The sequence below is a fragment of the Heptranchias perlo genome, chromosome 6, assembly GCF_035084215.1.
Source record: "Heptranchias perlo isolate sHepPer1 chromosome 6, sHepPer1.hap1, whole genome shotgun sequence".
Lineage (NCBI taxonomy): Eukaryota > Metazoa > Chordata > Chondrichthyes > Hexanchiformes > Hexanchidae > Heptranchias > Heptranchias perlo.
The window spans coordinates 13,288,023-13,310,602 of NC_090330.1; the positions used below are offsets into that span (position 1 = coordinate 13,288,023).

General features: G+C 42.0%; 1 protein-coding gene across 1 annotated transcript in view; it reads left to right on the forward strand.

Annotated features, from left to right (window-relative positions):
• The window catches only part of oca2 (oculocutaneous albinism II), a 386,742-nt gene that overhangs the window by 304,726 nt on the left and 59,436 nt on the right, over positions 1–22,580 (forward strand). The window contains exon 22 of the mRNA XM_067985374.1: positions 7,167–7,260. Within this exon, the coding sequence (XP_067841475.1) occupies positions 7,167–7,260 (94 nt within the window). The remainder of the gene's footprint in view (positions 1–7,166; positions 7,261–22,580) is intronic.

Here is a 22,580-nt window from a genome sequence, read left to right on the forward strand (position 1 = left end):
TTCTGACCAATGAAACCAAGCATGCTGAATGCCTTCTTCACTACCCTATCCACCTGTGACTCCACTTTCAAGGAGCTATGAACCTGTACTCCCAGATCTCTTTGTTCTATAACTCTCCTCAACGCCCTACCATTAATGGAGTAGGTCCTGGCCCGATTTGATCTACCAAAATGCATCACCTCACATTTATCTAAATTAAACTCCATCTGCCATTCATCGGCGCACTGGCCCAATTTATCAAGATCCCGTTGCAATACGTTAAAGATGTATAAAGTATTTAGTATGTCAGAGGTGGGATTGATATAAAAACACCATATACTCAGCCCAGAAGTGGTAGAGATGTGTAATACATTTATGTATAGTAAAGGAAAAGATAAATGGGACAAGTTTGAGGAATATGTCACACTTCAGAAGAATATTACTTATGAAAGACATGTTTTTAACACAAGGCTTCAAGCTCAGGCAGAAAGCATTGATTAATACGTAATAGATTTGTGGAAAAAAGCCAAGTCTTGTGAATACAGATCCTCGTAGACAGCCCCATTAAAGACAGAACTGTAGTCAGGATAATAGATGACCAATTCGGAAACAGATTACTGAGACCAAGTCTAGTTCTATAGAAAACAGTTGGTACTTGCAGAGCAACAGAAGGCAGCAAAACAACAGTGTGAGTGGAGCAAAGATTTCACTTCATACAATGAAACAAAAAATCAGAACTAGCTGGTCAATAACAGATCATGGATTGCAATTGCTGTGCTAAATTGCATGACATCAGTCACAGAGGATGCATAGCAACAAGGACTTAAAACCGATGGATAAAAAAGGTGGAAGAAATCAAACAGCTGAAAACACAAATTAACAAAAAAGACCTGCAACAGTGTCTTGGCATGATGAATAAATTAGTCAAGTTCCTTCCCTAATTTGTCAAATGGCACAGAAACAACTACGAAAGCAACCTGAAGCAAACTCAGCAGAGCACTGGTCTCCTGAGCATGATGGGGGGTTTCATGTCCTGCAATGTCTAGTGACCGAAACCACGGCACTGAAATACTGTGAGGTGAGCAAGCCAGTGAGGATTAGCATTGATTGGCATTTGGTATGGTATTATATGAGGACGGAACCCACTGTGTATGTAGCATCCAAATTTATACCAACTGAATGCTCAAATAGAGAAAAAAGTGGCTGTTGCATTATTTGGGTGCAACAAATTCCACCAGTATGTGTATGCACAAAATGATGTATTGGAAATAATTATGAATCAACCATTGTATGAGCCCACACCAAGACAACAGAGTATGCGAGTTAAATTGCGAAAGTATAGTTTGACAGTAGAGTATAAGAAATGTACAGAGCTCCACATAGCTGACACATTGATTTGAAACTACCTACCCAAAACTGACAACACAAGATGACAAAGATGATCAAATATCTGTGTGCGTGATATCCTGTCTCCCGATATTGCAAGCAAGACTAAGTGGGATTAAAACAGAAACTAAGAAAGACCCAGTCAGTACAAAAAGTTGACTGATTGATAGAACTTCTGCTGGTAAAATACATCAAAGCCACAAAGGATTTCAAAAATCCTGATGTGTGACGGGGGATGTCTGCATCAGCCTGGTACGTCAGGACAAACTGCAGATGGGGTTAGTTAATATCTGACATGTAACATATATAGAAACGAAGTGTGGAACAAGCCAATGGAAGCACATAGCACTCCTAGGAGACCATGGCAGAAAGTTGGAACCGATCTATATGAATTTCATTCGAATCAATATGTGTATTTAATCAAGGTAGAATACTTCTCACTTAAAAAAATTATTTAATAAGTTAATCAATACCAAGGGGGGTGATTTTAAACCCCAAGAACGGGTAGGTTGGGGACGGGTGGGAGTTGAAAATAGTTGCTTTATTTGGTTCACAACTGCAAAATTTTCCGACTTTGCATTCCAAGTGCAAAGCTTCTCCTTTTCTGCACCGACGTTAAACCTGGAAATAAAGCCGGGTTGCAGCCGAAAACAACTATTTTTAACTCCCACCCGTTCTCGGGGTTTAAGATCATCCCCCAAGAGTTCAAATGTAATTGTGCATCTAACCAGATCTGCAATCAGAGCCAATGTAGCAGGCCTGAAGAAGACTTCTCTTGACAACCTTTTGGTTTTCTCAATTTCTTGATGGCTTCGATCTATTTTTAATAATGTAGGTTTTCTGTATCCTGTATCCTAGATGAAGTCGGTTCAGATCATTTGAACACAGTTTACAAATATAGAATTCAGAAAATTTAGCAAAGTCTATGGAATCAAGCACACAAACTCATCATCAGAGTAACACAGTCCAATGGGAATACCAAGAAAGCTGTTCAATTTGCAAAAAAAATAAACTTGTTGAAGAAAGTATAAGTTCAAGCTGCACATTTAGCCCTACTTGATTATCTTAACATGCCTAGAGGTGGTATTGCTTCAGCTGCCCAATTGTTGATCGGCCATAGGATGAAAACAACTCCTACCTCAGAATGACTGTTTTAACCAAGAGTCCTCAAAGGAGTTCACAATAGCTCAAGTGTAGCAAAAGCAAGCAAAGATATAGGAATACTGCTACCAGGAGATGCAATGAGAGTTCATGTTCCCAAGCAGCAGCAACAGAAGGGATCTCATCAAAATGTCTGAAAGGTTGGAGCCAGTGCAAGAAGAGCCATAAGAAGGAATTAAAACACCAGAACAACAGGATTAGGAAGAGTGAACCAGAACATAGATTAGAAAGAGTGAACCAGAACAGAGAATAGGAAGAGTGAACCAGAACATAGATTAGAAAGAGTGAACCAGAACAGAGATTAGAAAGAGTGAACCAGAACAGAGAATAGGAAGAGTGAACCAGAACAGAGAATAGAAAGAGTGAACCAGAACAGAGAATAGAAAGAGTGAACCAGAACAGAGAATAGGAAAAGTTAACCAGAACAGAGATTCCCAACCAGAATCCAAAAATCACTGATAGATTAAATTGATAGTTTACCTGTTTGGTAATAAAATCATACAATAATGATCTCCATATACAGTTTTGCACTAATTTGAATTTTGAGTTGGTAAAAAGAAACATTCAGTTTCTTGAAAGAAAGGGAGATGTAATGATACATTAAAGTTGTATAGAATATCTAGTGGTCGGAGATGGAATTGACGTAAAAACATATGTCCTCAACCCAAAAACAGACATTTGAATAAAGCTTGAGACATGTTGCATTCTCCTGAGAATTGTTGTTCAAACCATCTGCAGATCTTTACAAAAAACACAATATAGATAGAAACTGTTATTGTAGTCCATAAAAGGACCAGTTTAACTCAACCACTGGGGCTTATGTTATATCATCCCGTTAGGATGGTTGAACACATTTGGCTACTGAAAGTTGTCTATGGAACAGTTATCTCAGCAAGAAGTAAATGCCTTCAGGAGTGGAGGGGAGAAAATTGGTGAGAAAAAATATATATATTTTTTAAAATTCCTTTAAATTGTTACACACAATTTCCTACGAGGTAATATTGATCCATCCAAAAATGAATTTTTGAAGTTTTGACAATATAAAAGTTTTGTTTAAAGCAAGTCGAACCCTTTTCCCATTTTCATATTCTCGGAGTGCTATCACTAATTTTTAAATAGCTATTTTCTTTCCTAAAATAAGGTTGAGCTGTGTGGGCTGGCTGAAACGTGGCACAATATGTGGCAGACAGGAGAAAAGAAAAAACTAGTTACAACACCGGCCTAATCACCTCAACTCTTGTCAGCTTCTATTGATTGGAGACCTGACGTTATCGCTGCTGATTGCTTTTTTCCCAGCTGCACAGGGATATAGTGCACCAGACTGACACCTGTTTAAGCAGACGAGTATTGATTGAGTCAACTTGATGAGGCAGATGCAAAACCTTACAGGGAATGCGAGCGATGGAGAATTAACAAGAGCATGCATAAGCCTCTCTTGTAACAAAGGTTAATCAGAATTGGAAAATGAATGCGCCAGTTTGAATTCATGAATCTCACTAAGCAATGGAAAATCTATTGTTAATTGGACAGAATGACAGGAAATAGCTTCGGCAGATGTGCAATTCATTTTATGAGTGCTGCTGAAAAATGCAGAAACTTTGCGCTCAAGATTAAATTAAAATGCATTGAATGGATGATTGAGTGCCCATTTTAAAATTGAAAATGCGCTATTAAATATCTAAGTCTGGAAATTACTCTAAGCGATATTATCGTGCAAAAACATATTGGCTGCTTGTATCAACCACCTCTTTCCTCTATTTCAATGGAGGCATTAAGCCAATTAAAATAAGTAGGTTAACTCCCCTGTTAAAATAGCAGAGAGAGGAATTTGGTACGAAAGTAATAAACATTCATACCATAACTTTAATAAATATAATCTCCAACCTATAGTAAGCATGATGTTACTTGACTGTTTTCAAAAGCATAATAACACTTTATCAGCAGGACGCAAGGGCTGGTTTAGCAATCCCTTGTCTTCACCCAACTACCGGTATCTTGGACATAATCTAGACTGTCACTTCAGTGCAGTACTGAGAGAGTTCTGCACTGTTGGAAGTGCTGTCTTTTGGATGAGACATATTAACCAAGGTCACGTCTGCCCTCTCAGATTGATGTAAAAGATCCTATTGCACTATTGGAAGAAGATTAGGTGAGTTCTGCAGTGTCTTGGCCAACATTTATCCCTCAGCTAATACCACCCAAAACAGATTGGGGTAGATTATGGTCTGGCCTCATTATCGGGCACAGACTTGGCGCTACGTGACCAGTGTGCACCTGAACCGAGAGGCCCGAGGATCGATGGAAAATGGTCATGGGGCCTCATCATCAGCATACTCCGAGCTGGCCGTACCTCCACAGTTCGCCCGAGTGAAGACACCAATGTCAGGCCACCTGTCTCGCTGGCAGCAACCCTCGGGTAAGTTCCGGGAGGAGGTTTGGAGCAGGCAACGAGGGGGGTGCCGATTGCGACTCCTATGGAGTCGGGGAGCAATCCTGGGCCTCCATCTCAACAGCAGCGTTTTTTTCTTAAAAATAAATTTTCACCTACCTGTCACGGGCGGCCACTGAGGAATCCTGAGTTCAGTCATGCTCATCACCAAGAAATTTGATGGGGCCCGAATTTACATAATTAAGGGCCCACCTGGGACACCAAAAAAAAAGCCCCCACGAATTTAGCAGTGGGACCAATGCCTGCGCAGATTGGGCACAGGCCGTCCCACTGCTAAATTGGTAAGCTTTGCGCCGGTTTTATGCCCGAAAACTGGGTGCAACGCAGACCAATTTCTACCCCATTGTCATTTATCTCATTGCTGTTTATAGGACCTCACTGTGTGCAAATTAGCTGCCACGTTTACCCACAAAGCAGTCCAGTGACTATGCTTCAAAAGCAATTCAATGGCTGTGAAGTGCTTTGGGATGTCCTGAGGACAAGGAAGGCCGTATATAAATGTAAGTTCTTTCTTTCCATGCTGTTTTGCCACACTTAATATTGCCAAACTGATGCAGCTTCAGTCAATGGACAGAAAATTATGGGCTGCATGCCACGATTTCCCGAGAGTTGCTCCCTGTGAGCGCTACTCCTCACTGGGAATGCCAGATCAGGAAGAACCCATATAATCTCAGCAGTTTATTGTGGAGACTGCAATGACATGTAACAAACTTCATTCTGTTAGTGAGTATACAAGGAGTAAACATGGAAAATGTTGGAAGTGCCCAGTAAGTTGATCCCACATCTGAAAGAGAAAAGGAATTTTAACATTTCAAATGTGACCCATCAGCTTTCTTCCCTAGCATTGCTTGTTTTTATTTCAGATTTCCAGCCTTGGCAGTTTTCTTCTTATTATATCAGACATGTAGTGACCTTACAAGTATTAATGGTGGTAAAGAAAGATTTGTATTTGTATGGTGCATTTCATGTCCTCAGGACATCCTAAAGCTAATGAAATACCTTTGAAATGCAGCTAATTTATACACAGCAAGGTCCCACAAACAGCAAATGAAATGAATAAAGAGTTAAATCTGTTTTTGTTGGTGTTGATTGAAGTATAAATTTTGCCCAGGAGACCAGGAGAACTTCTCTGCTCTTCTTCGAATAGTGCCCTGGATCTTTTACTTCTACCTGAAAAGGCAGATAGGGTTTAATGCCATTTCCGAAAGAGAAGCAGGGCCTAAATTCGTTAGTGCCCCAAACCGGGTGCAATTAGGGTGATGCGCAGTGACGGCATGCCAGGACGGAGAGGCCCAAAAACCGAACTAAATTCGTCCTCGAGCCTCGTCATCATAATTCGGGCGAGCTGCGGCAGCCAATCAGGTGACCTAATGCAGCTCGCTTGTCAGGGCCTAACCAATTTCAGCTGGCGCCAAGGCCCACAGGTAAGTCTGGGGAAGTGACTGAGTTGGGGGGAGGGGGGGAGGGGGGAGGGGGGAGGGGGGGGAGCGATCTGTCTGAAATCTGTAGTTGTTTTGTGGAGCCAGGAGGAGCCCTTCTGTTTTTCCAACTCCACAAAAAACTAATTTTGGAAGTTTTTTTGAATGGTTATTAAGAACAAGACCAAAAAGGCCCTGACCAATTTAGCAGTGGCCTGAATGCCTGCGCAGATCACATGCGGGATGGTTAATGTTGTGCCCGTTGTATGGCTGTAAAACAGGCGCAACAATGTTAACTCTAGGCCCCAGCATCTCCGACAGTGTAGCACCCCCTCAGTACTGCACTGAAGTGTCAGCCTCGATTATGTACTCAAATCCTGGAGTGGAGCTTTAACCCACAACCTTCTCAGTCGGAGGCATGGGTGCTACCAGCTGAGCCAGGCTGTAGGTCAGCTTGTGGGAGATTGGGGGCTTTACAGTAGAAGCATTTTACCTCATCGCTTTTAGGTTTAGTGTTTGAATAAATGAAGTTTTGCCATAAACATAGTCTGCATCATTTACATATTTTGGATCTCTTCCAAGAAGTACACAAATGTAAAGAAATTGCATTTGTTTTTAATTGTGCAACCAATTCATTTAGGCTCCTACATCATTCTTGGGTTTGTTGATAGCTTTCGGCTTTTTTCATGAAGGTTGGGAACATACGACATGATCACTGATATTTCATTGTCTTTTTGTTCTAAACGTCTTATCATTTCTCTTCACCCTTCCAGGCAATGGAACGTTGATTGGCGCCTCTGCCAATGTAGTGTGTGCTGGAATAGCAGAGCAACATGGCTATGGCTTCTCCTTCATGGCATTTTTCAGGTAAAACTTGCTTGAAAGCTTTGTCTAAAAATACAGGTTATTGTGTTATCATAGCCAGAGAATCTCCTGCTAATAGCTTCTCTTCCCACCCCGGCACCGTTACCTCTGCGGTAGAGGAAATCTTCTAAGGTTGAGGTTCAACATATTGGATGAAGAATTGCTCTGCTCACTATGTATGGCAATAATGTACATGCGTTCAAAAGGCGCCTGTTTATGATTTCATTGCAAATAAAAGTAAATTCATCAATCTTGCACTCCCAGTGATGAGCGTACCTTTGACCTATGCTCCCTTCAAGCGTGGCTCCCTACTGGGAGTACAGGATTGGTGAATTTACCCTATAATGAACAGAGCAATAGTTCATCCGTTACTAGAGCTGTGCAGCAAGGAACTTTAGCATGTGTCTAACATCGTTCCATATGACACGAAACTCGGAAATGTGGTAAACAATGTAATGGACTTCAGGAGGACATAGACAGATTGGTGAAATGGGCAGACACATATCCATATAGCAGATGAATTTAATGCAGGGAAGTGTGAAGTGATACATTTTGGCAGGAAGAATGAGGAGAGACGATATAAACTAATTGGTACAATTTTAACTGGGGTGCAGGATCAGAGAGACCTGGGGGGTGTATGTACATAAATCTTTGAAGGTGCAGGACAAGTTGAGAAGGCAGGTTTTAAAAAAAAGCATATGGGACCCTGGGCTTTATTAATAGCGGCACAAAGTACAAAAGCAGGGAAGTTATGCTAAACCTTTATAAAACACTGGTTAGGCCTCAGCTGGAGTATTGTGTTAAATTCCAGGCACCACACTTTAAGAATGACATCAAAGCCTTAGAGAGATTGCAGAAGAGATTTACTAAAATGGTATCAGGGATGAGGGATCAAGGGCAATTAGGGATGGGCAATAAATGCCGGCCTCGCCAGCGACGCCCACATCCCATGAACGAATTTTAAAAAAAGGGACTTCAGTTATGTGGAGAGACTGGAGAAGTTGGGGTTGTTCTCCTTAGAGCAGAGAGGGTTAAGAGTAGATTTCATAGAGGTGTTCAAAATCATGAAGGGCTTTGATAGAGTAAATAAGGAGAAACTGTTTTCAGTGGCAGAAGGTTTGGTAACCAGGGGACACAGATTTAATGTGATTAGCAGAAGAACCAGAGGTGACATGAGGAAACATTTTTTTAAGCAGCAAGTTGTTATGGCCTGGAATGTACTATCTGAAAGTGTGGTGGAAGCAGATTCAGCAATAATTTTCAAAAGGGAATTGGATAAATATTTGAAGGGAAAAAAATTACAGGACTATGGTGAAAGAGCAGGGGCGTGGGACTAATTGGATAGCTCTACCAAAGGGCTGGCACAGGCACGACGGGCCGAATGGCTTCCTTCTGTGCTGTATCATCAGGCCTTGGGAATTCTTGATACTGCAAAAGTGCAAAGTGTTTAACTCCCTGACAAATATTCAATAAAATATTAATCCTTTTTCTCCAAAGCATGCGTAATGAGACTGAAATTTTTTAAAATAACATCAACCAAAAATAGGAGATTTCTAAGGCTTCCCCAGGGGTGCGGAGCTGGGCAAGTGCCTGCATTATCACTATCATCTTCATTAGGTAAAAGGGAGTATTCCTAGCCTTCTACCTTCTTTTGCTGTAGATGTGACCATGGGTCACCTAGTCGTAGGGTGCTTCAGGAAGCTGGTATAAGTGGGCCCTGACAGCAAGGAGAAGAGGACCCCTCAGGATACATTAGAGTGGCCCACCAGACTTAAGGGGCTTGCATCAAGGATGCCACGGGCCATGTACTTTGCCTTTGTTCAGTGCTGAGGCAGAGGGGCCCAGGTAAATCTGTCTATAGAGTCTGGCAGCACAGAAGGAGGTCATGTGGCTCATTGGGCCTGTACAATAGTGGAGCATACAGCCTAATTCCATTTTTCTTGTTTTGTCCCAGTATTTCTACACACTGAGCATAAAATGTATCATTACGTATATTTTATATCTTTTAATCTTTCAATTAGTATATTGGATTTATAAAAGTTTCCGTATCAGTGCATAATGAGCCAAATCAAACACTTCCTGAAAGAAAGCCATTAATATGCTCCAGTGAACTGTGAAACTATCAAGCAGGAGCATTTCTATTATCTGTAGGTCATTAGCGTTTCACTAAGGTCGTGGCTGATTAACTCTCAATGTGTGTTATGTATTCAACCCCAAGCCATTTCAGATCCATGGTGGAAGCATTTACCAAGACCAATGTGATATCAATTAGTGCTCTGATACACGATGGTATCTTTGTTAATTGCCTTCTGCGCTTCTGTCTCGGCAATGGCAGCATATATAAGGTTTCATAGACAGATATGAAAAAAGAACTTGTGTTTATATAGCACCTTTTTATATCCTCAGGATGTCCCAAAGCACTTCACAACCAAATAATTGCTTTTAAAGTGAGAGCCAATTTGCGCACAACAGGTCTTACAAACAGCAAAAGAAATAACTGACCAGTTAATCTGCTTTGGTTGAGGATAAATGTTGGCCAAAACAACTCTGCTACTCTTCTTCGAATAGTGCATGGGATCTTTTACATCCACCTGAATGGGCAGACAGGGCTTCTGTTTAACCTCTCATCTTAAAGACGGCACCTTTAATAATGTAGCACTTCCTCAGTACTTCATTGAAGTGTCAGCCTAGATTATATGCTCAAGTCCTAGAGTGGGGCTTGAACTTATGATCTTCTTACTAAGCGGCAAGAGTGCGACCATTGACTCAAGCTGACAGATTTAAAGTTAATGGGTAAGATAAGATGTATAAGATAAGATATATTAGAAAGAGTAACATAAGAGGGGGCAGATCAGTTGTTAATGTTGCAGTTCCCTTTACTTTAAATTGTACGAGTTGACAGTACTTATACAATTACAGGGTCCTTGAAACAATCATGATTGAAATCAGTGGTAAATGTTTTTGTTGAAAGATCACATCGAAATGAGTTCAAGTTATTGTGTGCTAAATTAGTAATAAGCGTGTTAATTTGTTTATATGAGATCCATTTATCCGCTTTATGATAGCAAAATAATTAACCCCTTCTACTGAGGCACTATCATCTTTTGGTTAACGAAAAGAAATTCCACCACTATACAGTGACCCCTGCTGCAAAGTGCATGTGTGAGGATTTTGGGAAAGGACCAGAATCAGGATTGGGTGTGATGTCTTCCATGAGTAAGGACAGGATCAGGGTCAACTGTGATATCTTCCATAGGTAAAGATGGGACAGGGTCGGCTGGTGATGTCTTCAATGTGTGAGGATGGGATCAGGGTCGGCCGGTGATGTCTTCAATGTGTGAGGATGGGATCAGGGTCGGCCGGTGATGTCTTCAATGTGTGAGGATGGGATCAGGGTCGGCCGGTGATGTCTTCAATGTGTGAGGATGGGATCAGGGTCGGCCGGTGATGTCTTCAATGTGTGAGGATGGGATCAGGGTCGGCCGGTGATGTCTTCAATGTGTGAGGATGGGACAGGGTCGGCCGGTGATGTCTTCAATGTGTGAGGATGGGATCAGGGTCGGCTGGTGATGTCTTCAATGTGTGAGGATGGGATCAGGGTCGGCTGGTGATGTCTTCAATGTGTGAGGATGGGATCAGGGTCGGCCGGTGATGTCTTCAATGTGTGAGGATGGGATCAGGGTCGGCTGGTGATGTCTTCAATGTGTGAGGATGGGATCGGGGTCGGCCGGTGATGTCTTCAATGTGTGAGGATGGGATCAGGGTCGGCCGGTGATGTCTTCAATGTGTGAGGATGGGATCAGGCTCGGCCGGTGATGTCTTCAATGTGTGAGGATGGGATCAGGCTCGGCCGGTGATGTCTTCAATGTGTGAGGATGGGATCAGGGTCGGCCGGTGATGTCTTCAATGTGTGAGGATGGGATCGGGGTCGGCCGGTGATGTCTTCAATGTGTGAGGATGGGATCGGGGTCGGCCGGTGATGTCTTCAATGTGTGAGGATGGGATCAGGGTCGGCTGGTGATGTCTTCAATGTGTGAGGATGGGATCAGGGTCGGCCGGTGATGTCTTCAATGTGTGAGGATGGGATCGGGGTCGGCCGGTGATGTCTTCAATGTGTGAGGATGGGATCAGGCTCGGCCGGTGATGTCTTCCATGAGTAAGGACAGGATCAAGTCAGCTGTGCTGTCTTCTGTGGATGAATAGCCCATCAGGCCCACGCATGATGAAAGGTCACTTGGATGAGGTACTGCAGACACTCATGAAACCATATCTAAGCAAGATTTACTATTTTGGAGGGAGAAAAATGAGGGGTGTGGTGAATTGGGAGAAGATAAATTTAGGTTTTCTTGCCTTCCTCTTGTACAGGTTGCTTTTGCACTGTCAATGTGCTGTTTTGCATGACTCACCTCTTGGGCTGATCCTGTATTATTAGCATTCATGATTTTGTTTTAATTATTAATGCGGTAGCCAGGCTTCATGGCAATTCTATTGTTGGCCTCTGACCACTGTTTGAGGTGATGCTTCAATAATCTTAGTAAATGCACCCCCGAGGGATTTAATTGGATCGCCATCGCAAATTAAAAACTTGCCTCATAAGTTTAATTATATCCTTAATTAACTTGTTATAGACACTGCAGAGTCTCCTCTATCTTTAATGAGAAAGTTAAATATATCCACCTATGGAGTAAATTGTACCAACTCAGGAAAGAAGACAGTAACTGAAAAATGCAGAATTTATGATGTGATGAATTTTAGGGTTTTTTTTAGTCAACGTGAAGTGTCAGCGTAGACTATTCTTCGAGGGCCTGGAAACTGACTGGCAATCCCTTTCATAGACTAACCGCCTGATTGGTGGTGCGTGCAATATTCCGGCTGGCCCGCTAGGCTGGCCCAAAGTGTTCTTACACATTGATTTAATTTATTATTCAAATGAGACCATTGACGACCACAATATACCATTGATTTAGGATCGCATCGCAATGAACACCCTGGATTGGGTGAAACGGAAAGTTGCATTCACGAGTGAGCTCTTAAACAGGCAGATGTTTTGTATATTTTTTGATTTTAATTTTCCCATTCCTTTATAGCACTGGTATTTGTTACTTTAATTTTTTTTTTTTGCTTTTGTCTTTATACCCTGCTCCCTGATACTGTGACCTTTAGCCTCCAGCCCAAAAACTCCCCAGGACTGGGACTGTGAACAATGCACCAGGAGATCCCCTTATAGTTTTTAAAAGCCATAAATTTTCTTTCTGTGCGCAAAGTCCAATGTAATCGGGAATAAGCTAAAATTTTTCGTTCTTATGCTTCTTCACGCTTTCTCAAAGCCCAATATAGATTTGTATAACACGTTTAAATGGCAGACTATGCTAAGGGTAACAGTGCCATGGGTTCTGCCCGATTTTACACTGTGGGTTGGACTTCAGAGCACTTGTGACACTCGGGAGCCAACAGCACGGGGTTGAATTTCCACAGGGGTTTCCCCAATCACCCGCCATAACTTTGGGGTTTCCATGGCTCTTCCGCCAACGTTATGGCAAACAATCAGGAGAACTGCCATGGAAGTTCACCTGTCCCACGTGTGCAAAATCGTGCATATGCATTTCTTGCCGAATAACATTCAAGTCTTGCAGTTTCTTGCTATGCACCATCCTCCACATCATGGACAAGTAATCCAAAATCTGCCTGAAGAAATGGGTCATTAATACTTAAGGGCCCATTTGCCATCGGTACACTAATATTGTAATTCAATTGCCAACAATCTGCAATGAAAGATATATCATATATATTTGTGTTTGGGCAGGTTGAGTGCTCTGGTCACTTGCATCCAGGCCCTGCTCACAAGGCAATGAGTGGAGCAATGCCATATAATATATGCTTGTTATGTATCTATCACTTCAACTGATTTGGGTTGAGGGTCCACTACATTGAAAGATAAACATAAAAACTGAAAGGTGAGAAAAGACCATCAGACCGTATGTTACTTTGCCTATTAAGACAATGTAACATCATGCACGACCTTTTCCAACTGCATGTAATGACCTCTCCTGTGAAGGAGACAAAGAAACAGAGTAAAAAATATGTGGTTAATTTTAGGAAAAATGCTGGAAAATTCCTCCCCAACTCCTTAAGGCAATCAGTAAGCTCCAGGAGACAATGGTTGCCTAAGATACACCACAAAATGCTCTCATCTAAACCATACACTCCCAACAGGTCACAATGTTCTCCTCACTCAGGAGTTTGCCAAGTCTCGTCTTAAAGGTTTGTAGTATAACCAAACTTACCCTCACCTGGCAGAAGTCTAGTCCAGAGGGTGATAACCCTCTATGCCAACATATTTTATAGGAATGCCCTCCGGTCTCACTATCATTACCCATTTCAAATATTTAATCAAAGTCTATCACATCCAATCCTTTCATAAATTTATAAACTTCAATTATATCCTCTACTCTCATGTTTTTCCAAAGTAAATAACTCTCTAAGCATATGCTTGTAAGTAAGTGATCTAGATTTAGGTGTTATCTTGTTACCCTTCTCTATTATTAATTATGACATAAAACTTTTTTTTAAAGTGCCCATTTACAATATACAAAGAAAAGTACATTTTTTTTATCAGAACCTAATTTAGTAGCTTATTGGTCAAAACCTTTTCAAAAGGTTTTGACCAATCAAATATATATATATTGATCCTCAATCTGCACCCAGGCACACTGGATAGCCTAGGCACAGTGAATGTTGGAGAATCGGAACAGAAGCCTGTAAGGGAACTTTAATTTAAATAAAAAGACTTGCATTTATATAGCGCCTTTCATGACCTCAGGACGTCCCAAAGCACTTTACAGCCAATGAAGTACTTTTAAAGTACAGTCACTGTTGTAATGTAGGAAATGCAGCAGCCAATTTGCGGGCAGCCAAGTCCCACGAACAACTATGTGATAATGACCAGATAATCTGTTTTTAGTGATGTTGGTTGAGTGATGAATATTGGCCAGGACATCAGGGAGAACTCCCCTATCCTTTTTCAAAATAGTGTCATGGAATCTTTTACGTCCACCTGAGAGGGCAGACAGGGCCTCGTTTTATCGTCTCATCTGAAACACGGCACCACCGACAGTGCAGAACTCCCTCTGTACTGCACTGAAAATCGGGCAAGGACAGCAGGTTTCCTTCCCCGAAGGACATCAGTGAACTAGTTGGCTTTTTACAACAATCCAGCAACTTTCATCATCGTTATTTCTGGTGCTAGCCCACAATTTACCAGATTTATTAAATTCAATTTCACAACTTGCCATGGTGGGATTTGAACTTCTCTAGGTTGTTAGTCTAGTACCATAACCATTACACTACCATACCCAACCTGTAACCTGTCCTGGGTGTTATTAAGTGATCATGTGTTATAATAGTTTGATGTGTTAAAGCCCTTGGAAGATTTATTGTGCCAATGCTTTCAATTGTAAGTTACGTGTGTGTGTGTGCCCTCACTTACATACCTTGATTCCAGTCCACCAACGTCTTGATTTTAAAATTCTCATCTTCATGTTCAAATGCCTCCATGACCTTGCCCTCCCTATCTCAGTAACCACCTCCAACCTAACAACCCTCCAAGAACTCTGCATTCTTCCAACTCTTTTGTATCCCCAACTCCCTTTGCCCCAGTATTGGTGGCCTTCAGCCGTTTGGACCCTAATCTCTGGAATTCCCTCCCTAAGCATTTTCACCTCTCTCCTCCTTTAAGACCCTCCTTAAAACGTACCTCTTTGACCAACTTTTTAGTCACCCATCCTAATATCTCTTTTGGTTCGGTGTCACTTTTTGTCTGACTAACTATGCTCCTGTGAAGCGCATTGGGACGGTTTCCTACGTTAAAGGCACTATATAAATGCAAGGTGGTGTTGTTGTATATGCATGAGATGCGATGAGGAGCTGTAAGATTGTATGAGGGCTGGTCATTGTTGAGCAGTAATTGTGGAACAGATTGATGAGCAACATTTTGTGGCATGCAGTCTTGGGAATCTACTTGGTACATATGTTATAATCCTCATTACATATTTCATACATTTCAATACACATCATTGCCTATGTCAAGCAAGTATTCTTTGGAGATTTTAATTTCTAGTCTGTTGATGAAAATTAAGGTAATCATGAAAAATTGGACACCAAAATGTTGCAATATTTGTGATGCTTTACTGATGAAACATATTAGAAATAGGCTAACATGGATCCCCTTTCAAAAAGAGTGAAAAGGCAGACACAAGCAAGGACAGACCCATTAGTTTTACGTCAATACCATGCAAAATGCGGACAACACCAAATTGGGGGGTATAGTTAATACTGAGGAGGACTGCGACAAAACACAGGAAGACATTAAGAAACTTGCAGAATGGGCATGTAATTGGCAAATGAATAGATAAGTGTGAGGTGGTACGTTTTGGTAGGAAGAATAAGGAAGCCATGTACTGCTTAGGAAATACGAGTCTAAATGGGGTAGAGGAGCAGAGGGATGTGGGGTACAGATACACAAATCACTAAAAGTAGTGACGCAGGTTAATAAAGCCATAAAAAAAGCAAACAAAGCTCTGGGGTTAATTTCTAGAGGGATAGAATTGAAAAGCAGGGAAGTTATGTTAAACTTGTATAGAACCTTGGTTAGACCACACTTGGAGTACTGTGAACAGTTCTGGACTTCAGAATATAAAAAGGATATAGAGGCTCTGGAGAAGGTGTAAAAAAGATTTACTAGGATGATACCAGAAATGAGAGGTTATACCTATCAGGAAAGATTGAATAGGCTAGGGCTCTTTTCTGTAGAAAAGAGAAGATTGAGGGGTGACCTGATAGAGGTCTTTAAGATTATGAAAGGGTCTGATAGGTAAATGTAGAGAAGATGTGTGGAGGTGGAAGATGTGGGTATGGTTCTTAATGAATACTTTGTGTCTCTCTTCACAAAAGAGGGGGACGATGCAGAGATCATAGTTAAGGAGGAGGAGTGTGAAACATAGTGAGAGAGGAAGTATTGAGGAGATTAGCATCTTTGAAAGTAGATAAATCGCCAGGCCCCGGATGAAATGTATCCCAGGCTGTTACGAGAAGCAAGGGAGGAAATAGTGAAGGCTCTGACCATCAATTTCCAATGCTCCCCAGCAATAGGCATGGTGCCAGAGGATTGGAGGACTGCTAACATTATACCATTGTTTAAAAAGTGAGAAAGAGATAGACCGAGTAATTATAGGCCAGTCAGACTGGCCTCGGTGATGGGCAAATTATTGGAATCGATTCAGAGGGACTGCATAAATCGTCATTTAGAAAGGCACGGATTAAACTTGGATTTGTTAAGGGAAGATCATGTCTGACTAACTTGATTGAATTTTTTGAGGAGGTAACAAGGAGGGTTGATGAGGGTAATTCGTTTGATGTAATGTACATGGATTTTAGCAAGGCTTTTGACAAGGTCCCACATGGCAGACTGGTCAAAAAAGTAAAAGCCGATGGGATTCAATGGAAAGTGGGTAGTTGGATCCAAAATTGGCTCAGTGGCAGGAAGCAAAGGGTAATAGTTGACGGGTATTTTTGCGCCTCAAAGGTTGCTTCCAGCGTGATCCCGCAAGGCTCAGTACTAGGTCCCTTGCTTTTTTGTGGTATATATTAATGATTTGGACTTGAATGTGGGGGGCTCGATCAAGAAGTTTGAAGATTATACAAAAATTAGCTGTGTGGTTGATAGTGAGGAAGAAAGCTGTAAACTGCAGGACACGATGGGCCGAGTGGCCTCCTTTTGTGCCGTAGCTTTCTATGATTCTATGTTTCCATTTGCGGGGGAGACCAGAACTAGGGGCCATAAATATAAAATAGTCACTAATAAGTCCAATAGGGAATTCAAAATAAACTTCTTTAGCCAGAGAGTGGTTAGAACGTGGAACTCGCTACCACAAGGGGTTGTTGAGGCGACTAGCATAGATGCATTTAAGGGGAAGCGAAATAACCACGAGAGAGAAAGGAATAGAAGGATATGTTGATGGAGTTAGATGAAGAAGGATGGGAGGAGGCTCGTGTGAAGCATAAACACTGGCATGGACCTGTTGGGCCGAATGGCCTGTTTCTGAGCTGTACATTCTATGTAATTCTATATAAAATAATGGAATCAATTATTAGGAGGAAACTGGAGAGTTACTTGTAAACAACAGCTGCAAATGATTCCGAAGGGGAAGATCCTGCCTAGCACATTTTCTTGACCTTTTTGAGGAAATTACATCTCAAGTGGACCATGGAAAGGACTTTGACATGGTGCACAAAAGGCTACTGCTTAAACCCAGAGTGATGGGGATGCAGCATAAACATTGGGAAATTATTTTTAAAAATTGGCTAAAGGATAGAAAGCAGAGAGTACTTAAAAGAGCAGTTACGTAGTTGCAGGGGGATATGCTGAGTGGGGTGCTCTAGGAATCTAATTTACATCAATGAGTTGGATTCAAAAACTCAATGCAAATTGGTCAAATTTGCGGCTGATATCGCACCAGGTGGCAGCTGAGAAACTATAAAATAAATTGGACAAAATACATGAGTGGGAGGAACAGTGGCAGATGAAATTTAATAAGGACAAGTGTAAAGTACTACACATAGGAAGAGAAAATATACAACATAAGCACGTCAAGAATGGTGTCAAAATAGCTAAGGGTTAAATTGAAAGATCTAGTGGTCTTAGTATACTCAATGGTCAACATGTCCAACCACTGTGAAGCACCAATTATATAGCCAAAACAGTAGAGTATGAATCAGAGGGAGTCTTGCTCAAACTGCTCTGGTCAGACCAAACCTTGTCCATTCAGGCCACCAAGATGCAAGAGAGACATTCCATGCTCTGATGCAGTGCAGAGAAGAGCCACAAGGCTGACCCTTGGCATCAGAAGACAGGTATGAGGAAAGACTGGAGAAATTTGGACTTTTTAGCCTTGAAAGGAGGTGACCAAGAGATGATCTTATAGAGATAGAATCATAGAATGATTACAGCACAGAAGGAGGCCATTCAGCCCATCAAGCCCGTGCTGGCTCTTTGTAAGACACAATCCAGTTAGTCCCATTCCCCCGGTCTTTCCCCTCAACCCTGCAAATTTTTTCTCTTCATTTATCTAATTCCTTTTTGAAAGCCACGATTGAATCTCCTTCACCACGCTTTCAGGCAGCACATTCCAGATCATAACTACTCGCTGTGTAAAAAAGCTTTTCCTCATGGCGCCTTTGGTTCTTTTGCCAGTCACCTTAAATCTGTGACCTCTGGTTCTTGACCCTTCCGCCAATGGGAATAGTTTCTCTTTATTTACTTTATCTAAACCCTTCATGATTTTGAACACTTCTATCGAATCTCCTCTCAACCTTCTCTGCTCTAAGGAGAACAACCCCAGCTTTTCCAGATATATGATAGTAAATGGTTTGAGAAAACTCCCATAGAAATTAACCCCATAAGATGCAATTGCACAGTGTGGACAAGAGTCACATGTAGGCCACCAAGTAGGTGTGGCTTGAGGTTATTAGTGAACTAGTTGAGTTTTTATGATAATCTGATAGTGTTCTTGATCGTTAGGTGCCAGGAGAAGCCTGCCTGCAGCCTTCACCACCGACCCCACCCGAAGTTTGTGGCGTCATGGAGAGGGGCCACAAGTAGCAGGGGATAGTTGGGTTGGGGACATATCTGGGATGCTTCCAAGCTGAAGTGGCTAGACGATCCAGTGGAAAATTTGCACCCTTGGAAAGGGGAACTGGCTGTCCCTATTTGCCTCTTGTGTCGGGGTCGGGGGTGGGGGGGGCACATTAAAAAAAAATTCCATCCCTATCTTCGAGGATCCAGGCCACAAACCCAGCCCAGACTGCTAGTTGGGCCCTGTAGGTGATGTACATACAGTGAGACCAGGTGTATCTTTGCTGACCTTGCACTGGGTCCTGACTAAGGGCTAGGGTATGGGAACTCCTAACTTAAGGATTCCCTTCCATTGGCCCTGGCCCCACCCCATTATATTAATGGCACTTTTATGGGCAGATGTGTGCACTGCCCCCCCAAGAAACTTTGCCCCATGGCCGGGACCTGGTTTATCGGAACCCTGGCTCAGTTTGTGGCTGCTCCGGGGGACTCCCGCTGAATTGGTGGTGTCCACCAGAACGGTCGTGGAATTCCAGCCCCACTATGTTTACTCAGCATGGATATGAGATAAAACCTTTTGTACCTTTCACAACCAGGAATATTTCTTAGAAAGTTGAAATTTTTATGGTTATTACTTACCTGAATTTTTTTTCTCAAGTCCTGCTCCTACTCCCAATTTCAGGTTTTACCACCTCCCCGACTATGACAATTATTTATTTAGGTAATGGAATTGGACAGTGTGGACCATAGCCTTGCCCAGGGTTGTTGTAAATAACACAACGTAAACAGGTGGAAGGATTTGCACTTCAACAGGGCTGAAGTAATTCTGCCAGTCTTCACCTCCCCTCTGGTGGAGTACTCTGCTGTGGTCCCATCCTGCATTTGGCAGTTCAGGTTAACTCAGAACTGGTGTATCTCTCAGAGAGTTCAAAATATCAGCCAAGAGTGTCACTCAAACTCTCTCCTTTCTACATTCACAATCCGATGCTGAAAAACTAAAACCAGACTTGTGGAAAGACATCTATTTGAGTTTTGATTAAATTGCTTCTTTTTAATGCATTATTTATTCATTGAATGGGTCATTGAAAAGAAAGTCTTATTGATTGCAGGAAAAGGGAAACCAGCAGCGTGCACTTAAATATAAGTTGATACTACCCTGGAGACATTTTCTTCAAACCTACATGTATGTTGAAAATCTGTTTGCGATCGGTCTAAAATGGAACCTATTCTACAATTTCAGCAAATAGATCAATACTTCCAGTCATTTCTAAGAAGCCAGAACAACAATTTATCGACATTCCCTCTGGGGAAAAGCTTTTATGATTTCTAGGCTTTAGCATAGTCTAGAAAATGTCATTTGTGCTTCAGTTCTTTTTGTATTCTCCAGATTTCGAAGCCAATGGGGGCAGATTAATGAAGAAAATCTCAAAGGATGCCTGTTCCTTAAAGAGATTATCATCCGACAGTGTGACTTCCCCTTCTTTTACCCTATGTATAGAAAATAGTTTCCATGTGACCACCTTCATATTTTCGTGCTGTCCAAATCATCCAATTCCTGCTTCCCTGTGCTTGAGAAATATTTTCTCTAGCGCGGTGCTACATCCTTTTACATCTCACGGCTTTGAATTATTTTCTTGTTTTGAGTTCCAATTTTACACTTAGGTTAAGATTTATGTCAAGTCCGGATTCTAAAGTTCCGTCAACTTCAAAAAAGATGCTTTCAAGGGAAAATATATTGCAAGCTATCTGATCACAACCTTCCATCAGACCATGGCTTCACATCGCGCTGATTTTGACAGAATCGGAGCAGTACCACAAGAGTTGCTATAGTTTAAGCCAGATCTACACATTAACATGCAAAACAAAGTATACACTCCTTAGAGGCAGAGAAATTACTGGACAAAATTAAGGTGTGTGGAATTGGAGTGAAACTCATGATGTAGTTAGGAAATTAGTTGATAGGTGAGCTGTAGGAAGTTGGCATAAAATGGACATTTTTTGAAATGACAGGGAGTAACAAGTGGTGTCCAAGGGATAGGTGTTGGGGTCCCAGTTTTTTCCTCTCTATATAAATGATCCGCATTTTGGAATTGAAGGGAGTATGTTCAAACACCTAGATGATACCAAGTTAGGCAGTGTAGTGAATTATGAGGATGAAAACGGAAAGTTGAATCAATTAAACAAGTGGGTAAACAATGGCAGATGTGCAGTTTAATATAATAAAGTGAGAGCTATTACACTTTGGACATAAGAATGGCAAATGGTATTACTGTCAAAATGGGAAGCACTGGGGGATAGGGGACAACAGAGGGATTCCCACTTGATCCTTGACCGGCCAAAAGTTGCAATCTGGATAACGACAACTAAACTGACATCTAGGCCTGGTGAGGGGCACAAGTGGGGCCCACTAGGGTATCCAGGCCAGGGTCAGGCAAATTGTCCCTCTTATACATGTCAAAAAACTTTTGAGCTGGTGGTGCCAGCGCTCCAGCGCCATATTTTATTTCATCTTGCTCCCTTCCTTCCCAAATTGCGCTCATACTAGCTCAGGCACCGGCCAGAATAAATAAAATAGCTGACCACACCCTGATCCTGGATATTTCATGAGGGTCAGGCATGGAGGTCATCGGCGAAGTGGGAGTACGTCCGATGATTTTTAGTCCTAATGTTACTGATATTAGAGATGTGTATAGATGTGTTAATGTTATGACAAACCCCCAGGATCTGATTCTAAACCTACACACCTCACCCAAATGGCCATTCTTAATGCGACTCAATGAAGTCCAGGCAATAAGTATCAGCAAACTATTCAATAACTGTTCAACAATGTGTTGGTCATGGCTCAGTGGTCGCACTCTCGCCTCTAAGTCAGATGGTTGTGGGTTGACGTCCCACTCCAGAGACTTGAGCACAAAATCTAGGCTGACACTATCAGTGCTGCACTGTTGGAGGTGCTATCTTTCAGATGAGATGTTAAATCGAGGCCCCGTCTGCCCTCTCAGGTGGATGTAAAAGATCCCATGGTACTCTTGCGAAGAAGAGCAAGAGAATTCTCCCTGGTGTCCTGGCCAATATTTATCCCTCAACCAACCTCAATAAAACAGATTATCTGGTCATTATCACATTGCTGTTCATGGGACCTTGCTGTGAGCAAATTTGCTGCCACGTTTCCCACAATACAGCAGTAACTACACTTCAAAAGTACTTAATTGGTCGTGAAGTGCTTTGGGACATCCTGTGGTTGTGAAAGGTGCTATACAAATGTAAGTCTTTTACCGATGGAGAGTGGGGTATCACAGCCCAATCCAGTCCCCTTCTCACCTGATGTCCACACATGCATTTTTTAGTAAGAGTTAATGGTCTGCAATCTGTACTGAAAACCCTGGCTGACTTAACTCTTTTCTAGCCCAGTGACACTGAAGCTAATTGTAGCATCATTACTGCCACCCTGGCTGAGTTTCGGTAATTCATTGCTGACCAGGAATCAAACTTGAGACTTTCTGGTGTACATGGCTTAGCTTACTTGCTGCTTTAACGAGCTGAGCCATCGGGGGAGGTGCTGTCAACTGCTTTTCATGTACAAGCTCCTGGTTTATGAGTGCCAATTAGAATAGGCCTGCAGTTGGCTTTCTAGCTCCCCTGCTGTCCGCAATGCCATAGGTTTCAAAATTTTGCCTTAACCTCCAGAGAAAAT